General features: G+C 35.3%; 1 protein-coding gene across 1 annotated transcript; it reads left to right on the top strand.

Annotated features, from left to right (window-relative positions):
• The first annotated feature begins 862 nt into the window (after nt 1-862).
• On the top strand, nt 863-20523 carry LOC128987350 (uncharacterized protein DDB_G0284459). The gene is made up of 2 exons (XM_054408151.1): nt 863-998; nt 17750-20523. Exons 1-2 carry the CDS (start codon nt 996-998, stop codon nt 19964-19966), a joined length of 2220 nt encoding a protein of 739 aa, XP_054264126.1. The 5' UTR covers nt 863-995; the 3' UTR covers nt 19967-20523.
• The last annotated feature ends 713 nt before the right edge of the window (nt 20524-21236 follow it).

Consider the following 21236-nt stretch of genomic DNA (forward strand, 5'->3'; position numbering starts at 1 on the left):
TTAAAAAATGGAAACACCTGGTTAAATAAATATTACTCATATTGTAAAATAACTCAATTTTAACTACAGGGTATTTGAAAACGTCTTGTAAAATTTAAAAAAATATGTTAACAATGTCTTATACGTTTTTGGATATTTTTAACTAATGAAAATCAACACTTTTACATTGGATAATATAAAAAAAAAAACTAATAATTCCACAATTCATTGTCATGTACCATGCTATTACATAGACTGGTTTATCATTAAATTTTACCTTTGTTCAAGAAAACTTTGACTTGTGTCTTTTTATAGCTTCTAACAAATCAATCTCAGATATTGTTCACAGCCACGTTTATCATGCACCTTGTCTGAAATAAACATGTCTTCAAGCGCAAAAAAATGAGGGTTATTGAATCTGGCAACTAGAGTATTGTAGCCTTTTTCATTAATAATAACAATTCAGAAGTTAGACTTGAAGTACTTGCTCTTCATTTTTCGTGTTACTTTTGTTCAAACGTCATATATATATTTTTAAGTCACAAGTTGTAAAATATACCCTGAAATAAAAGAGAAACGAAATCAATTGACGTTAACCCATTATGTATCCAACGAAGCATTCTTTCAAATAGTCTTCAAATAGGAGTCTACCTACACTAGTCAAAGGGTTTTTACCATGTCCCACAATCTTCTCAAAATAAACAACTAAATCAATCATCATCGCATTGACAAAATGTTCTACCTTGAGATTTCAGGGAATAAAGTAGGAGTAGGCCTATAAAGAAGACTGAAGATTGAGGAATTACCGGCTTGTCTATGATAATCAGGTGTATTTATAGCACTCGTTTACACGTAACCCCCTCCTGGCAGAAGTAGGACAGACGTTGGAGAGTGTGGTGGTCGTCGAGCCAGGAGTCAGTCCTTAGTCTTCAGTCAGTGTTATGAGGTGAGAGTGAGAGCAAGTGCAAGTTAGTGTTGTGTTATCAGTGGCGCTGGAGTGATAAGGACGATAGGTCATGGTAAGTTGACATTAAACTTGAATAGTGCAAATATACTTCTCATCCTAGTAATATCGCAAGCCTGATTTTTTTTTAGACCTTTGCCATTACAATTTTTTTTGCAATGGAATGTTCCCATCTTGGACTTGTTACTGTAACGTTAACCTTTTGCTAGAGATAGCATGGATAATTGATAGTCATTTTGATGTGTGTGTGTGTTTCATGTTTATTGATATATTAGTCAACGGATGTAAAAAACTACTTTAATTATTTTAGGGTGGATTTGAAAATTTGTGATTTAATTTTTGGTTATAATTGAGGACAAGCAACTGTACCCAAAAATTACTATAATTAGTTAAAGTAACAAATAGTTTACAACTAAATTCCCTCTACGTAAATCGGTCAAAGGTTTATCATAAAACCACCATTGATTTAGTTCAACCATAGAAATAAAAAATATGTAGGAAAGTATTTTTTGTAGGCCTGGTGAAAGTGATTCGATGGACCTTGATCAAGATTTTCGAGGGTTGTCCGTAAGTCTTCATTGAACTTCTGTCGCTGTTGTGGTCAAGCCACCTTCCAAATCTGATACAACGCCGTGTCCGATCTTCACATTATGTTCATCCATTCTTTAGCCGGCTCCCTCCTCTATATGACGATTAGTTTAGTCATAAGCTGAAAAATATACGTGAGAAAAAAGATGTTGAGCCAATTAAAATCGCATTCTGCTATACTACGGACCAAGACCAACTTTTCTTTTCCTTTAGCCAAGACTATTTTATTAAAATCCCAACGAAAGGGAAGCTGCGCCAGTTTCGAACAACCCTTGCATCTCTCAATATCAAATGAATCATTGTAGATAAGTTGTTTTCTCGTTCGAAGATAAAAAATCCAGTTTCACGTTGATTGTCGAAATTAGAATAGAAATAACCCAGATATCCAAATCATGGCATGTAATCCGACAAAACCCTAATGGACCAATCGTGTCCAGCTTGTAACGCTATTATTAACTCTATCGCTTGTACTGTTTAGGGAAGGAATTGTGTACAATCATTTAACTATTGTATTGTATAAATGAATCACAAGGAATACCTTGAAATGTCCCGTTGTTTGCACTTAAACCTGTTTATTAAACAATACCCAAATGTCGGCGCTACTACCTGAGTTGAGCAACGATGTTTCGTAATTGATTCGACTCGGTGAACATCTAGGTTCCGTCAACAACAGTCTTTCTGCCGTTAACATATTCATGTGTTCAGGAACCCAGATATTACATGAATATGACTGGTAGTACCGTAAATCTAAAACTGGTTACTTACTGTTCTCAATCACAGAAGTCTCGCTACAGGAAAATATACTTCACCCAAACAGGTCCAGGGAGAAGTAATTTCTCAGACTTTACCAACCAAATTGATCAATTTCAACTCCGATCCGAGTGCAATCAGGCTAAAGGGTACAATACATAGCCGAGTGTTGTTGACCAGCTGAGTGCTGAGTGGATTTAGTGGTCATTTGGTAATCAGAAGGCTGCAAGTCGATCCTGAGGGAAGTCAATAGCCTTTTAAAAGGGTGTAAACAGCTGTCCTTCACCATTGTGCTTCTGTATTCTCGTAATGCTCCTTGACGAAGAACCAGCTGATGTTAGCAAATGGCATAATTCACTCAGCACTCATGCATCAATCGTATTTTTCTTCAAATACGCACCCTAGTGTGTTGACGTCGTATGAATCTAATCCAGCTACGCATTGTTTAGCAAACATAACCACACATATACAACAATTTGCTATTCTGCTAGCTTACAGAAATCTTTAAAGAAATACTAGGATTTCCTGCAATCTCACACAAAGAATGTGTAGTAGAGCACGTAATATTACCCAATCCCGTTTAGCAATTAACACAAGAGGTTTACAGGTGAGGTAATGGTAGTAATGGGTGTAATGGAGGCGCGCAAGCGGCACCGAGACACGACGCAGGCGCAATAGACGCGCAAGTTGGCAAGGCTAATGAACAACCCGGAAATGGAGAGGAAAGTTTGATGTTTGACGCGACTGTTTGTTTAGCCGACTTTCTTTAGCCGCGTCCTCCATACGACCTTAAATTAGCCGGATCATCTTCAGTGACATGGATACATCATGAAGAATATTGTATGGAGTTTGTTTGGTGTATGTTTCATGCGCGGTACCGCTTGTGTGCTTTGGTTCAATTTTATATGGTGTGTTTTGGGCTACTATAGGACAAGCATGAATTAGAAAATATTTTGTTCTATTTGGTCGGTATAATATTTAATTCGTCGTAAGACTTGCAATTATGAAAATTATTTATTCTTTGAACTTCCTCCTCAAACTTCGTTTGTGAGCTAAAGGATACAGAAAGTAAGCCTCTTATTTTCCCAGATGTAATACGCACTCAATAACTCCTAAACGAAGCTTCTAAACGGAAGCGTAAACAAACTTTTTTTAAATCATATTATTTACATTCCAAAACAATCATAAAATACCAGCCATTCCAAACAAAATGCTATCAATCCTTCTTTTCTTGCTATACTTAATATTAAACATAAATATTAATGGAGATTTATCACTCAAAAATACATGTATCATTCTAGACCTTGTTGCATAAACATCATTATTTGTGTAACATGACTACCTTTATTTATGGAAATTTGTCCGGTTCTGTCATTAACAAGTAGACATGTAAAATCTAAAACAGTCTTAGTTTCAATGTAAATAACGATTGAAAGATATCACAGACATGGCCACAAGCAGCGTCTTAACCAGACTAGAATATAAAATTCACTTGCTAATAATATATCGGTAGTCCCGATATTACTTTTTCCGCCAGTACAAAAACTGCTAACTAACCAACTTTGGAGCCAACATACTTTTTAGACGTTCCAAAAAGGCAATGCAACACCAGTTAACGAAAGTAAAATTCCAGCGTTCCAGCTTCTAAGCGAAAGTTTATCTTATTCTGGAGGTGACTTTCTTCTGTGAAAGTAACCGGTTTAAAGCGTCCATTTTGATTAATATTTGGTAATTTTAGATTATTTCCTTGTCCTGTAGCAATATTTTGTCACTTAGTAGTATGACATGTTCCCACCAATCCTAGGATAATGATACAGGTTAAGGCGAGTTTTAAGAAAACGCTGAGTTCTAAGCAGGTTAGGCAAGCAATAATTCCAGATTTCAAGACATTCTAATCTAAATGTATGTGTTTTAAATCTCCATGCACATAACGTTGTCTCAGATTTATGTTCCACAGACCTTCAAAAGTTATCATAAAAAAAAAAAACTATAATTCTGAAATTGCAAACATGTAAATGTCTGTATAAAATGAACGATCAGTGTTCCTCATAAACACAAAAGTTCAAGACATGTTTACATTCGCGTTTATTAACAGAAGGAACACATAGGAACTATGTGACAAAAACAATAGAGTAATCTTTGTAGTAAATTGATTATATTTGATTGTTAATGGGTTGCTGATTAGATATGGTCCTCGCATAGAATAAGAAGGTCGTCAGATTGATACAGAGAATAGTTAGAAGTTTTTGACTGTTTGAAACTAACCCCAGCTGTAGAGTTCAATGTTGTCCTTACTAAAAAAACAGCTCATCTTAGTCAGTCAACATTCAACACCATCCTCCACTTATTTTCGTCTTAAAATGCGCACCCTGAAGTCAATGATAGGTTTTACGTATGAGTTAAATATTCTAAGGATTAAGATTACGTGTTTTGTTGCAAAGACAACATTTTTCAAAGCCTGCAACTCGTCAAAAAGTAGATTATTTTTTTGTGTCCGGAGGCCAGAAACATGAAATTTGATCACCCTGAAGTGTTTGCATGATATACAGTGGCGTCATTTCACCAAATCCTTGGGGGGGGGGGGCAAACACCAGGGGGCACGGGGGTATGGAATACAATTGTGCAGTTTTGAAACAAAAAAGAGGGGTTTTATGCTTATTTTAATTGTCAAAAGCACTTCAAATAAAAAAAAATATGAGTAAAATTTATGTAAATTTAGGCAGAAAGTTAATGAAACTAAGAATTATTGACAACAGACAGAAACACAATAATTTTATGTTGGTAAGTTAGTCATCTAAGAAACGTGATCAATAGTTCTATGATGTATTAATATTATGTTTGTTATTAGATTCATGACCAATTTCTCTTGTACAACATTTAGCTGCTAAATGTTGTACAAGAGAAATTGGTCATGAATTATAAATTTTAGCAATGAATACGGTTGTGCATAGCCTATAGTGTATAACAGTTTATTTTGGTTTTTAAATAAAATACAAGTATTTAAGAACTTAAAAGCAAATCAAATTTTATCGCCAATAAAATAATTTGACACAAAAGTACAAATGTTCTTTTTAAATATTTTAAATTGGTAGTCTACAATGTTCAAAATAAATTACGTAAAATTTATACACATGTATAATTTTAATGCTTGAATAATTCATAAAAGTAAATGGCAAAGCAATGCTTCTAAAAAATATGATTTTTTATGTATATATATAAACTAGAAGTAAGTAGTTTATGGTACAGCACCAAACAGAAAAAGTAAATGAATAACAAAACTACTAATTTATGTAAACTCAAAATGTGCTATCTAAGACAATAAAACAATAATAATTTTTGTTTCAAATTACTGTACAACAATATACAAATTTTTGTCTGCTGTGCTTTATAGGATTTGACAGGAGAAAATATTTGTATATTGGCTAGTACAGCATATTTTTTTTCTCTAGCCCAGGATCCAGGGGGGGGGGGCAAATGCCCCCCCTGCCCCCCCCCCCAAATGACGCCCCTGAATACAGTTCAACTGAAATCACTTGTTAAATGTAGTGTAAACACTTCGTGACTCCAAAACCGCTGTCCACAATTCTCTTTATATCTTAGAGTTTTACCATGTTTTACATACACTTCATCGTTTCTTCTATATTCTTTTGCTTAATAGTATATCAAGCTCAGTAGATTGACTGACTTACCCCCGTTCTCAAGGCGAACGTGTGAGAGTGAAGCCAATGTCAAAGCTAACCATACCGCATACAGTATCTAGGTCATTCAGGTATAACGTTACTTGAGGCTTAACGACCTTCTGAGTGTCAAATCAGAAACGGAACATCGCCTGCGTTCCTGTTTGTTATTCAATACTACACCCTGAATATTTGAATTATAACCCTTCCTCCTTTCTTGGCCTTCAAGTTACCGAAAACACTGTTGCCATGGTGCTAATAATAGAGAGTATTGTAAACAACGGTTTCCACATTCTTTGGAGTAAAGTAGTCCAAGTTAGGTAGGTCCAGTCTCGCACATTAGATGATCTTTTACAAGCGAATGACAAGCTAGCGGTAGCTAGTCTTTAGAAAAACGAAGTCTGATTTCCGGACACGGAAAGTAAGTAGTTAGGTAGGTCAGTTACAGTTCAATGTGTTCTGAGTGTGATCAGTACAAATTCACGTCAGTTATACCAGTGACTATTATATTAATATTCAAATGTTTTACTTACACAATTAGACTTTTAGGTTTAAAAATGGCTCATTGTGCTGAACCAGGTTTTACATGCAAAGATAAATCGAAAATATACGGTAAAGTGTTTTATCTTTTGATTTTGGATTAGTATTTCATAAATACTGTAAAGGCTCCTTAAAAAATGTTTATGAAACTTGGTTTACACCGTATTTTTTTTTTCTAAAAGTTTCTAAAAATATATTTTACTACTGTAAACAAATTAAATTCCAAATTGGTACTATACAGTGACAGTATGATGTATATGAATGGATTATAAATAAATAATCGTTGAACATTTTAATTTACAAGCCAAACCTTCATTTTTTTATTATATTTGACCTAAGATTATTCTAAAGCAGGGTTATTTTACATATCTAAAAAAGATATTTCTCACACCTTATTTATTTGTCTTGCTATGCCAATACATTTAAGACTTTATTGCAATTACATCTTAAGCAGAAGTGAATCAATGATTAGAGGAGAATAAAACGAAATACCTCGAAAAACAAAGGTGAACAAACACACTAACTTGAGTTTTAGGATAATTAGTTTTTACCTTCACATCTTGTTTGTACAGGATTACTCGAGCCTAGAGCGTGATTAACCCAAGTGTTGACTTAGTGTAGATCTCTGTAACTGTTGATTTGTTTTTACTCAATTAACACAGTAATTATGTAAACCCCGAAGAAAACCGGTTCATCTTTGGATAATGTTCACTTTAGGCTACGGATAGTCTGTGTTTCTGTAAATATACTTGTTAAATAGTGTTGTTTGGTGTTTGTGTTCATCAAAGTCAAAGATGTTTTGACTTCATGGATAGTTTCTAAGTATTTGTGATGGACATATACAAAATTCAACCGGCCGTCTATTCTGACTGGGTTAAGATAGAGATCGCCAGTTTTCACAGTCCACGTTCTTTCATTGAACACATAAATAATAAGTGTTCCCCCATAAAGCTTTATACTAATCAAATTAATGTTCCCTTTTAAAGATTACCCACCTTGGGTCGGTTAAAAAGAGGTAGGCATTAAGTAAAAACAGAAATGGATTGTCCTTTCATTGTGCTATTGGTTTTGACATAAGTATCGAAAACACATACGTATCCTTCCCGTGATATTTTAAAGTCTAGAAATTTTATGTTTTAACAGAGCAAATTTATATTTTAAATAAACTAGGTGAAACCTGTCGAAATCGACGGTTACTTTCAAGGCTTACGCTAATTCATAAAACTGCGATAAATTGAGTGAAATTATACATATTTTGAGCATTTAGCATTGATTAATTAGTGTAAAAACAATAATGATATTAATTGCGTTAGTTACCAAATATGGTTGATCATTCAATGAATAAAATATCTCCCAAACTGTACGCCATCGGAGTGGTTAGTGTGCTATCTGGTATCTCTTCCTTTGGAAGAACCTAAATAGTATTTAAATCGTATTGGTAGATCGTTTGTAGTTAAACACTTCCGTGATTTTATCAGTGTAATGCAGAAAGATGTAAAATCTATGATTTTATTTGAAAAAAATCTGTCTGTTGGGAAGACACGTTCTAAGGCCGGTTTTATGCACCGCGACAGTCGCGTGTCGCGTGTCGCGGCGCGACTCAAGTTCTTAAATGGGAGCATTTATGCACCGCGACAGCGACAAACTGCCGCGGAGCGACTCTAAATACCCGCGACAGGTTTTAGAATCGCAGCTTCAAAAAATGTGTCGCGCGCGGTTCAAGTTCTATTGGATCAAATGGGCACGTTTATGCACCGCGACAGTCGCGGCGCGACAGTAGTATTTTTCATACTCCACGTGGTATATTCTCCATATATTTATATTGATTAATGTTAATAATTAGTATATAAATGAGTTCTTTACTCTTTATTTGTAATGTCGCGTGACATTTTTGTCAGCCGCAAGACGTGGCGCGACTCGCGACTGTCGCGGTGCATAAAACCAGCCTTCAAAGGGAGGTATATCCGTTACAGTGTAAGTTTGATTCTTCCTTCGTCACGTCGCGTCAGTTCATATCGTACTTCTGTGCCAATTAATATAACCCTCTAGCACAGTTTTGAGAAATTGGTCGTGGTGTTACTGTTAAAGCTGGAATTCCTTGACATGGGGGATGTCAGTTAGTTGTCTCAGCCTTATCAGTTACATCAAGTTGTCAATATAATCTCTCTACGGAACGTTAGGTGCAGTGGAGATTCGGCAGAAATGTAGCCTAATTAATTTTACCATCCCGACACTAATAAAGTTGTGATGACGTCATATCATGCAAATTTTACTTCGCAATGTTCATTGCGTGAAAACAAAACAATTAAGCGTTACGTAGTATTGACCAATAATCGTTTACGCTGGATTGTTGTCAAATCTGAACTTTCGGGACCATCACACCAAGTTATTACTCCAGAGATATGTTTACCCTACACTTAGATACGCAAATTTCAATCTCAGTCCTTTGGCATTGCACAACAATACATGATTTCTTAAAATTGCAGGGGGCAAGATTAGATGTTGGAGCACAATGGACAAACGGACATACACTTTTGCAAGAGGTCAATTTTTGTTGCACAATGTTGGTGTATGCATTTGTTATTCATAACCTTAACACCTAACATTTTCCTAATAACATTTTGCGGTGGGGAGTGTTGTTTTGTTATTTTGTAAACAGTCGAGTATTTTGAAGACATCCCTGCAAGTTTTTTAACATCTTTAATCTTTCTGAGCTGTTGCAATATTTATAGCCACCGGTCGTAATTATAGTTTTGTAATTGGTAATACACGTTTAAACAACAAAACTTATTCTCTCTTCTAAATTTGCAAGCTAAAAATGTAATCCATGTACTACAGTATACATGTGTAACTTATAATGTGTGTTCATAAAGTCATGAATAATAGCGAAAAGTCAATGGTTCTGCAATTCAAAATTTCGAGAATGTTCATTTACTGAAATCTAAGTTCATACTACGTCAATTTAAACAAAAATCGACTTAGTCTGTCGACGTTGTGCGTTTGAGAGTAAAGATTTTCTTTTGATCAGATTGAACTAGACCATAAGGTAAAAAAAAATTGCAATATAAATTAGTATTAAAATTAAGAATCACTGATAGAATGCACAATCGTCTAAAATTGTATACCTGCTTTTGTGTTTGTTACTTATAGTTGACGAGACATAATAGTGGCTCACAATGAGTCCCCTATAAGTTTGAATTGGTCAAAAGGTTGTATTGTACAGAAACCAGCAATTTACATCAGTGCATTCTGTTGATGGCACAATTAATTACACTACGTCCATTTTGATCCAAAAATAGTGACATCTATAACATAGGTATGTAATGTCTAGTTCTATCAATACTCAAAGCTGAAATACAAAGGATCAAAATAACAGGAAAGTAGCAAATATTGTTTGTGAAATGCCAGACCTACGTCGCCGGCAATTGGCAGATACAGACACAGTTGGGCCAGGTTGACCTATAGCCCCCAGCGATGTAAGTGGATGTACTGTTAGCTCTGTCATAATTACCGACTTTATAGCACGTACTGCATTATTGACATCCTATCCCGTCGGCATCGCAGTGCAGGTGTTTAGCAAACTTCCTGAAGGTATAAGCGCAGTAGGTCACTTCAACAGTTATTTTTTTGTATTTACTGAGCGCACTTCGTTATAACTTGAAACATTGAATCTAGTTTGCACTAAACCAATGCAGATGAAAACTATATGTAACAGTAAACATTTCAGAAACTGTATTGACAGACCTAGAAAGCTGCCGGTAATGTATTGTTGTACTAGACGAACTACATTTTTCCTACCACTGTATGGAAATGATCACATTGCCACAGCTGTAAACAGTACAGTACACAGAATAGCTTATTTACGCTCAAGAGCGGGAATGGATAATTTCCGCTCGCTAATCCAGCTGATTTCACAGTTGGCGTTTCTACACCAATCACAGCCGCGGATCAGTTACGTTAACAACCGGTTAACAAAACAAATAACATAACCTAATAAGAGCCTACATAACGTAAATTGCATTTGATATACAACTAAACATTTAATCTGTGTGCTATGGTGGTAAGAAAAATCATTGTGTAGTTTACGACAAATCTTTCTATCAAGTGTAAGTAACAAATAACCTGTATATTTCAAGTATAATAACATTTGCATTTCATGTTACCCTATCTTATAATTTCTAGTTTTCATTCACATCCGTAATCCTATACTTAATATAACGGTACTCCACCAAAACAAATCTGGACCACTAGTTTTAGTTTTCGACAGTTCTTCTGACCCAGTTAGAATCTAGGACTAGACAGACTAGGACCTTTTCCTGGTCGACCCGTTACATCAATTGACTGCACGCCACGAACCAAGATGGCTGAATAATGAATAGTGGCTTCTCCATAGTCCAATAAGGAAAACCTTTCGGGTGATTATTAAAAAAGAGTAATTAATTTGAAGTTTAACTTTGAGAATCCTTCTGGTGTAGGTAGCCTATCTTACCTAGTAGAGAAGGTACTAGTAGTACCTTCTCTACTAGGTAAGATAGGCTACCTACACCAGAAGGATTCTCAATTAGTAATTCATCTTTCCCCAGAAAACCTCTAAGAAACAATAATTGATCAATTTACTATGGAAGCTATGCACTTTGTGGACTAATTATATGCTAAATATGAATGGAAGTTGTTTTCAGAATAAAGTGAGACCATCTGTCTAGCATTGTTAAGTTTTATATTGGCAAGGATAACCTGCTAGGATCATGTACAAAATGTTCTATGATCAAGAACAGCTGGGTTCATTTTCGAGTCATCAAAAGCTACTGACTTATCTCAGGAATGAACTGGTGACCTTTATATTGTTAGGCGTGCTCTGTTGCCACTCGGCTTAGAGTTTCCAAGGCACCACAATAGTAACAGGAAGCTACTTTTGAGGCTAGTCCCTTTCGGTTTCTTGTAAAAGGAAAATTACAAAAGACGACCTACCTGTGTTCACTTTTCATGTTCAAACTGTAACACATCACTTCACTCTTTATTACTTTTAGCTGTAAGACGACAGAGAGTATACAGTTCAATTTTCACCTGAGATTTTTAAACATGAGACACACTTACATGTCATAATCACACTTGAAATGATACGACGCATAGTATAGACGTCAATGCCAGACCTGTGACATGGTTGTCAGGCGTATAACACGTCTAAGTCACCGGAACTTCCACTGTTGCCAGCACTTTCTTCTACCAGGAACTGCATAGCGATGAAAGCTGAGTCCTTTCCCCAGCCATTTCTTCCATTCGATAGTTCCGTTAGGATTGAAATTGTCATTGTAATTTTTGTTGGATTCTTTTTAAAGAACATTTTACATTTGCTTATGAATAGCCTCGCATGATGAAGGTTGGGCACAAAACTAATGAACTATATATTTTAGCTTCATTTGCCTACTTAACCCAAAAAAATATATCTTCGGGTTCAGTAGGCATAAAAATTATATAGTTCAACAGGCTTTATACTTTTAAATTTAAAGGAGTTTATTTAGCAATGTAGTTTTGTTTTTTTGACATTGTCCACAATGCACCAATAAGAAATATTGGAATGAGAAAAATACACCAAAAGATGTTAAAGAATCAAGAATCAAGATAAAAACATAGTGATTCCGGCTGATACAAGTAATCCGTAAAATTTACTCGTGCAAAAGTAACTTACTCAAGTATTAGTATAATAACAGCTCTCATATCCCTAAAAGAGTAGATTTTAGGACTACGTAAGTTTAGACTACAACCACAGTATAATCACATTGACTAATTTTATTACCTTTGACTATTTACAACTAGATATTCCATCCCAATGTTAAATTTGTAGCCAGATTTTTTTTACCAAAATCGTCGTAGTTGATGTGAGCCACCAAAAGATTGTGCTGATCTAAATTACTTATTTATGTGGAATACACAATCTTTTTTACCAAATCAATGGAATTTATACTAATGGAATTTCTTATTGTGAGCTATAGCAACTGTTATTACCCATCAAGAAAACATAGGGTAGAAAATAGAATTTTTGTCACTAGCGCATTCTGTGATTGTACAGTAGTATCCAATAGTACCCTAAATGATATCACTTTGGATACGAATTGAACACACATTATACCCTGTTAAAATTTTTCACGGCAATTTCAAAACAGCCCTAATCTGCTGTCACAATTTCAATTCCACCCCGTACCTCCTCAACTGACAGTTTTTGGTCATCGGAATGTCAGTTACCCAACCCCGCCCAATACCGAGACTTCCTTGTCGTGCGGCGAGCGTGGCAGTGAAAGTAGTGAAAGTAATGGAACAATTCAAGGTCTGTAGAACACTTGTTTGTTCCCATGTAACACTGTAATAAACATCCAGGAAGAGGTAAGGTCAGTGTACAGAACTAATGTCCTCATACAAGATCGATTGTGCTGATCGCAGATAATGCAGATCTTATCCATTTAAATTGTTTAAATGTATTGTAAACAATTTTTCAATGTGTTTCTATTACTTTTGGAGATTATCGGAGATTCGTAATGATAGTAGTGTTGCCAGTTATGTTCCAGTCGAGTTTTAGCTGAAAGCTTTCTACTAAAACTCAAACTAGTTTCATGTACATTTTTGATTCATAACAAAAATTATATTTTTTTAAATTTTATAATATGAACGATTTTTAGAAAATCCTAACAAAGAAAAAAAGGAAATAGCTGCTGAACTCTTTGAATACCGGGGTATCACATTGTGCTAATTTAAAAGTGACCAACATGTTTGTTAGTATTTAGGCCTACGGTATATTTGAGTGCTGAATGTGTGTTAAAATAACCATCAATCGGTTTTATCCGGTATTGATATTTATGTCTTGAGGTTGTTTGCCAAAAAGATCAAACACATCTTCTAAATGTTGTCTATGATTGCATGGCCAAAATGTTGACTTCACCCTTTTTTGTGGAACATTTTTTTCATCAAGTTCAGGGCTACATACACAGATATCCCTGTGAAGCTAGACTCTGGGTTGAACCGAAAGCAGTTGGACCAGTGGAGAAGTAGTGAATGTGTGTCGGTCTCGCCGAGATGACCTTGTGAACCATCAGTTCATCAGCCAAGGACAGACTTTCTTTGCAGCTTTCATAGCAGTGTGAGATATCATCTACTTTGATTAAGATTTATTACCCAATGCAGTTAAAGATCATGGGCGAAAGAGACATTGGACCACGCCTTTGGCCTGATTTTTTGTGCATTCTTGTAGGGTAAACGATGAGTCAAAATTAAGTATTTTTTTTATACACGCCACCTTTCACCAATTCCTGTAATAAAAGTCCTCGGGCTTTGCCCTACAGGCCATCAAAAGCCCAATGTATTTCTTGAATAAATAAAAAAAAGAAAAAGCTGTCGATAAAAAGAAATTCAGTAGCTTTTTTGGGAGCAATAAATATTTATGTTAGTAATATTCAGGAAAAAATATTGATGTGTGTAATATTTTTAATATCTTTGACTATTGATACAACTTCAGTATCTAATAGTCAATGGTAATATGCAACTTATTTTGGAAGTGAAAAAATACATGTACAATGTACACATGGCGGTAAAGTAAAATTTCCTAATTTCAGATCAAATGAATACATGCAAGAAATGATTGCAGGGAACACTGACAGATCGAGACATTTAAAAACCTTTACTAGAAACTATAATAATGACTTGGCTAAGTTAAGCAAGATTAAACCAAACCTTGGCGGATCTTATGTTTTTATTGTTAACGTTTTTGTTACTCGCTCTACTTCAATTGAGAAAAAACGCAAATGGATTATTTACTTCTTGCTATCACAACGGAAAAGTTACTTTGCCAGTTCCACAAGGAAACTTATACAAAGTTTATTGACTAGAAGCTACCAAAAATCAAGACATTTCAAGTAAAAAATAGAAGTTTCAAGAACTCATTTGCTATGCTAAGTGTTAGTCGCAATATTAGACCAAAACAAGAGAAGGGCTTTATGTGTATGCATTCAACAGTCAAGTTCATTACAGAATTGGAGTAACACCCACGAAATTACAGTCAATATTTTGCTGATTCAGGAGAGGCAAATAATATACACTGTTCAATAAGAGAAAATTAAAATTGTTAGCCAAATCTCATTCAAGAGTTATCTAACCTATTTCGACAAATAAATCCATACTCTCAAGCTTTCAAAACGTTAGGACAGGTATTAAGAGAAGCTTTACTGAACAATGTGAGAATGCGCTGATGCTGGGCATACACTCTGACTAACATCACATTAAAAGGCGTTACAGTTGACCGACTTCCAAAGGTTTTGCTGCTATATTCAAAGCAGATGATGGCTCACCAGTTGGTAACCCAGAGGTTGTTGTATACCTCAAGAATTGTACACATTAAAATGTTGATATCACCCCACTTTTCAGGATTCCCCCATGGAGGTTAAGAGGGGTGGCTCAAAGCAAAGAAATAAAATGATCCAACTTGAATTTACTTCACACAGATTATCAGTGAGGCGACAGTTTCTTCAGTTCTCCATGCTTGAAAAACTGTGTTGCAACATATGTTAGACATGTTCACTCGAATTGAAGGAGAGCATTTATCATTCACTAGTGTACATGTTGCTCGAAATCGAGCAATTGCAAATAAGTACAGAAGTTATTTATAAACAAACAACTTGTTTAAAAACTAAAACAGTCATAATTTCCGATGATTTTAAAAGAGACAACTAAAAGATTATTAACTAATGGGAATACTCACAATTTACATAACAGTCCTATTCCAGTTTAAAGGGTTAATTTTTAACAATCAAACTGCCCATGGATGGGAAAAGGTAAGCTTACAATTTAAGTCAACGTAAAAAGTCTGTCAGCCTTTATAAAGTACCGTACCTAAGTTTTTTAGCCAATTTGTAGACAATAAGGTGTAGGCTACTTTAAACTCTACATGAAAGAGTTAGGCAAACACTGGCAGAACTCTGAAATGGTGTTATATCATAGGCTAACTCATAAAAATTCTATAATTAATAACTTATATCAATAAACACAAACCAACATCTTTTTTAAAATTTTTAATACAACATATAGATAACTTACACATTGACTGTTTACAATTAACATATCCTCTTTTTCTCACTATTAATTTTTGCAACGGGAAAAATCTGTTTCATAATCATTGAAATAGATTTATAATAAATAATCTATCATAAAGTTTAAGATTAAACAAACCTGCCACATAGTTTTTGTTTTATTTTTTTGGATCAGCTGTCTGAAATTGTGAAATAGGCATTTGACAGTTCTGGTTGTTTACATTTAAATGTCAAAGCAAATGTAAACATTGTGAATTTTCTCATGCTTCCATGGAGACCAATTATTAATATTGAATTTCTGAAAACAGCTGGAGTTTCAAAACAATGTTTGTTTCCCATGTTAATCTTATGGAGAAATACGAAACTTTAAAGGGCCCTAGGGCCTCACCCTCTAATTATTTCCCTAAAAAGAAAGTTTCCTGCACAACTTCACGTTACGCTCTTTCCAATGACACCAAAAACATGTCAATCGGTTCAGTAGTTTCGGAGGAGTAATTGTCACAAAAATCTTGCTTGCGTATTAAATAAGTACGAGAGGTCGTCCAGTGGTCGAAACTCGACCAAAAATATGTAATGTACTCACTTATCTATTTTCACCCCACACTGTAAATAAAACATGTGATTGGAGTTTCCTCCATTTGTTTTGATTTTCTGTTTATATTTCGTTGTTATTTCGTAACCAGCATAGCAACGCATAAGATCCATGTTAATTTTTTCAAATTTGTAAACTCATTTTTTGTGCTTATCTTTGAGCCTATTTAAATTTATAAAGGGATTCTGCACACCTACAGGAAAATAGCTTTCCAACGGTATGCGTAGATTTTCCCTACGATTCACACGAGCTGAGAAAAAAGGTTTTAAAGAAACATGCTTGCCTATTAATATATAGATAGATAGATTAGAAGTAATCATGTAAAACAAACTGAGAGCAGAAATTTATGTGAACGTTCATGATGTAATTAGAGATATTAAAAATTAATTTTTAAGATTTATAATAACTCTAAGAATAATACAGTTGATATAGTTACTCTGACAAAGTTTTCCTCGACGTTATGTTTCATACTATGCGGGTTCCCTAGTTTTTATTAATAGCACTGTAAAACATTTTTATTTTGTTATTAAATGTAAAACTCATCACTACATATTTGAACTATTTGACCTTAGCGTATGTTACAAACTCCTTAGATAGTTCGGCACCCATCATACAATAACTAAAGTACCGTGGTCGAAATAGTTAAGCCATTCTGTCGTTTACAAAAACTATTTCCTCTAAAAATTCGCAATACGACATAACTTGTCGGGAAATAACCGTAATTTTGTAGGACTTAATACAGAGTTAACTTTCCTACTACTGTATATTGAAGATTTAAATTAGTAAATAAACTGTTCTGTTCAATATCCTTTGATTCTTATTATGATGACCGGTTTCGTGACGACAGTCACATAATCAGGCTAAACCTCGTAGAAAAATTCGTACAAGAAATTAAGTTTTCCCATAGACTAACCACACAAGTAGACTTACCATCCCATTGTAAATTTTGAAGCTCGTTTTTCGTGTCTAGTTCTTGTCCGGTGACTCTGGTAACTAGTGTCGACGAAATTTTGTTTCTATTATTTTAGAGTTAATTTCATGATTTGTGTTTTACTGTTTGGTTATATAACTAAATGATGAGTTATTGTTTATGAATATATCGTTTTATTATGTAAAACGGGGGTTTAAATGCCTGAAATAACAATAAACAAATTTTAAACAAAACACGTCCTCTTTAGTACACCGGGACAGAACTAACGATAAAATTTGCTTCAGCTGTTCTATAAAGATGGGAAATCTACTAAGTTAGTATGTTTTATCTATGGTTTTACCGAACACAAAACACTTTGTACAAAGTATTTACAGACAGAAACCATCGCGACGCGTGCACGCTTACGTCGCGGCAGGCTCGACTTAAGCGTGTCTGATAAGTTTCTGCTTCAGCGTAGATTTTTACTTATTGCCTAAACTAGTTTTAGACTTTTCAAGAAATCATCTTCAGGCACGTAAAAATGAGGTAGAAGGGATGTTTAAGAAAAACATACTTAAATTTTGATAGTAAGTTATATTCTGGTTATTATGGTATAAGTTATATTATAACTTATATTCAGAAGTTATATTGGTTTAATATGTTATCTGTGTGTTTCAGATAGACCTCAAACCGTGGATCTTGCTGGGTGTCGTGTTACTGGGCTCGATAGACTCCGTGCGAGTGCAGAGAGGAACCTCAGAGCTCAATGATGCCTTCAAGGGGCGTGACGTAAACAAAACCATCGCCAAGGTGGAGGCGATCCTGGCCAGGAACCCAGCTCTACCTCGCCTCACCCGGGGAGAGATACTGGCACTGTTCGAGAACATCACTAAGGCAGACGCAGCGAAAAACAAGAAAAATGAACCACTCAAGTCGTCAGAGGCAGTCAAGAAACCGGAACAAGAATCCCTTATGGTTGTCCTTCCTTTCAATGCAAACTCCGAACAAAACACAGGGTTGGAAGATCTTTACACGAGACAACCGGTGACGAGGATAGTCGGATACAGTACGACAACACCAGCGTCTACTACCACAAGTAGTACTGAGAGGCCGAAGAGGAAGAAGAAGAGGAAGAACGGCAACAGAAGAAAACCTATGAATCAGGAGATAAGGCCTGTGTATATCGATGAAAGTAGAACGACCACAAGTTCACCTATCGTCGCGGATCAGTGGAATCCTATTGATTCGGAACGTCCGTCAGTGAAAAAGCAAAATGTCAATAGTGGCATTGAAGTTCCTAACTATATGCAGGACACATTGGATACGTTCCAAAACTCTAATAACCAAGTGTTTGTCACGTTACCAACACAGAAGCCACGGTCTACAACCACTACAACAAGTCCTCCTCCGAGTTCATCTCCGCCTCCAAATATATCTATAGCTGCTCAATCCCTCACTCCTGAATTAAAAAACTTGCTGGTCTCATTAGGATTGTTGAATCCTGATGGATCTCAGGTTTCCACATCATTTTCAACAACGACAACTACAACGCATTCTCCTCAACCTTTAATACAATACATTTCAATCAATCCTACTGTTGATCCTGCATCCTATGTGGTATTTAAACCTCTTCCAATATCCAATTTCAGAGGAAACAACCGAGGGAACAACGAAGAGAAGCTGTCTGAAGACATGAGACATTTCCTGGCTTCATTTGGTCTGACGGGCGACACAGAAGGATTCCGTTCTCAAAAGTCATTTGATGAAGATAACCGTCTGCGCAAATCAATAACATCATCTACTTCAACTTCTACTTCTACAACAACATCGACTTCAACTACTACGACTACAGATAAACCGGAGTATTCTGAAAATAACGCACCTGATGATTCATCGTTACCTGATATCAACACAGCGATTTTAACAGACGACATGAAAGATGTGCTTGAAGATATCGGTCTTATGAAAAAGTCCGGAAGGAAGTATAAAGGTGTAATTTTCAACCCAGCAATGAGAACTGCTGTCCTAAATCAATCCGAGGAAAAAGAAAAAGTCGACAAGCTTTTGCTAACTATAAAGGAACTCTCGGCTGCTGAGAAAAATAAAAGCCTAAGTGCCGAACAAGTGGCGGAACAGATACAAAACCTTACATCGAGTCTCGTCGAGGAAACTAAGGAAAACTCATCTGAGCAAGAATTAGTTGAGGGAGAAGAGTCAGAAATGAGCTACGAAGGATATGAGCCCGCTGAAGAAGAACTTCTTAAGCTACAAAATGGATTTGTCGATGACGATTTGAAAGACGATTTTCCTATAGAAACTTCTGAAACGGAAACCAACGGAAATAATAGTAACAACGAACTACCCCTTGATACTGCTTTTAATGCAAACAATAAAAGGCCATCTCTAAAGGACTCTCCGAATCCTCCTGATCCTTTGTCTGTCGAGGAGCTTCACCATTTTGTTGAAAGTAATAAAAATGAAGTAAAACGTCAACAGCCCAATAACGTGACGGATATTTTGGATCAACCTGCGACAAGCACAAATGAACCAAGTTCAAGTACAGAATCGTCTTCAGATGATTCAAAGTCAAATTCTTCATTCTTTGATACGCCCTCTTCAGACTCGTCTTCTTCTGATTCTTCCAGTTCTTCAGACTCATCCTCATCAGCTGCTGGTGATTCTTCAAGTGATTCCGAAGATTCCACTCCCTCTCAAGATGATCTTATTGACTCATTTGGTGGAGATAATCCTCCGGAGAACAGACCAAACGGTCTCTACTTCTTGGTGGACTGGAACACTTTCTTAAGGGTTGGCACGGACAATAAAACTGTTGACTTGAACTTCTCGCCAAAGGTTGGAGATCCCAAGAACTTCCTCCCTGTTACTGTACCTTGAAAATACCTGTAAAACGTAATTTATTAAGATTATTTATTCATAAGATAAAATATTGTACATACAACTATGTATAAATAGTAGTGATAGACACCTTCTTTGCTCACTTAGTTAGTTTTGTATAGTCTGTGTGCAATGTTTGCCGCTCAAAATGTACATTTTAGTATTATTATGCCACGTATTTAAATTTTTATTTCTAAAGACATTTAAAGTTGTTAGTCACAGAAACCGAAATGGTGAATAACTTTACTTACTTTCTTTTTAAGATCAACTATTCTCATTACTGTACAAAGTTCACTGTGCTTGCAATTAAGAAAAAACTTATAAGGAAAACATTTTCAGCAAAGTATTTTTTACTGACAAAATGCAGTAAATTACGATGACACCTGTTTTATTATTGAATATTTAACTAACTATTATTTACCTACAATGACACTCGAATACAGTTTTTAGATGGTTTTTAAAATCGCATGATATATAAGAACATGACAAAGATAGTTAGAGCGTATCCGTAAGTATAATGTAAAAATTGTAAATAAACATTTTATTACTATTTGAAACGTTATCATCAATTACCCCTAAATCATCAAAATCTGCTACATCAATACTTGCAATAATGCATATTTAAAAAGCCGTTTGAAATAAAAGTTCAACAAACAAAAGGTACAAACAATACAAACAGTACAAACAATAATAATAAAAGTTGTAGCCTAAGAAATCTTTAACAAAATTTTAAATAAACTGTATTATGACCAAATTCATTCGCCACGAGGATGCAGAAGTATTTTAATATTCACAAAACTAGTGTTGTAAATTGTAATTGCTGTTACAGTAGCCTATTCAAATAGTTATACCCTACAGCTAGAGGACTCTGGTGGCAGGAGGTGGAACCGCCCCACAATTACCCTCCAGGGGTGTCAGTTTGGAGGGAACACTCGCCCCCCCCCTCCACCATCCTGCTGGTTATAATTAGGCACAAAGCTAGGGGCAGTTTTAATGACATCTTGCCGTGCTTTTCTTTCTCATTTTTAATTAATTGAAAACTCGGAAAATATGAAGTTAAGAAAAGAACGTGGAAAGATCCTCGCCGAGTAGAGCATGAATAGGGAAGTGCGCTGACTGGTAATGTTCTATGATTAAAGGGTGGATCTACTCTAGTTGAGATTAGAAGCCTTAAATCTTATATAATTATTAAATTTGTTTTATCCTGAAAGTCATTAAATAATTATACGTTGTGTTGTTTTTCAACAACAATAACAAATTATCATAGTAA

This window comes from Macrosteles quadrilineatus, unplaced genomic scaffold (assembly GCF_028750875.1).
Source record: "Macrosteles quadrilineatus isolate MER2022 unplaced genomic scaffold, UCM_ALF_1.0 Scaffold_2__2_contigs__length_208266976, whole genome shotgun sequence".
Lineage (NCBI taxonomy): Eukaryota > Metazoa > Arthropoda > Insecta > Hemiptera > Cicadellidae > Macrosteles > Macrosteles quadrilineatus.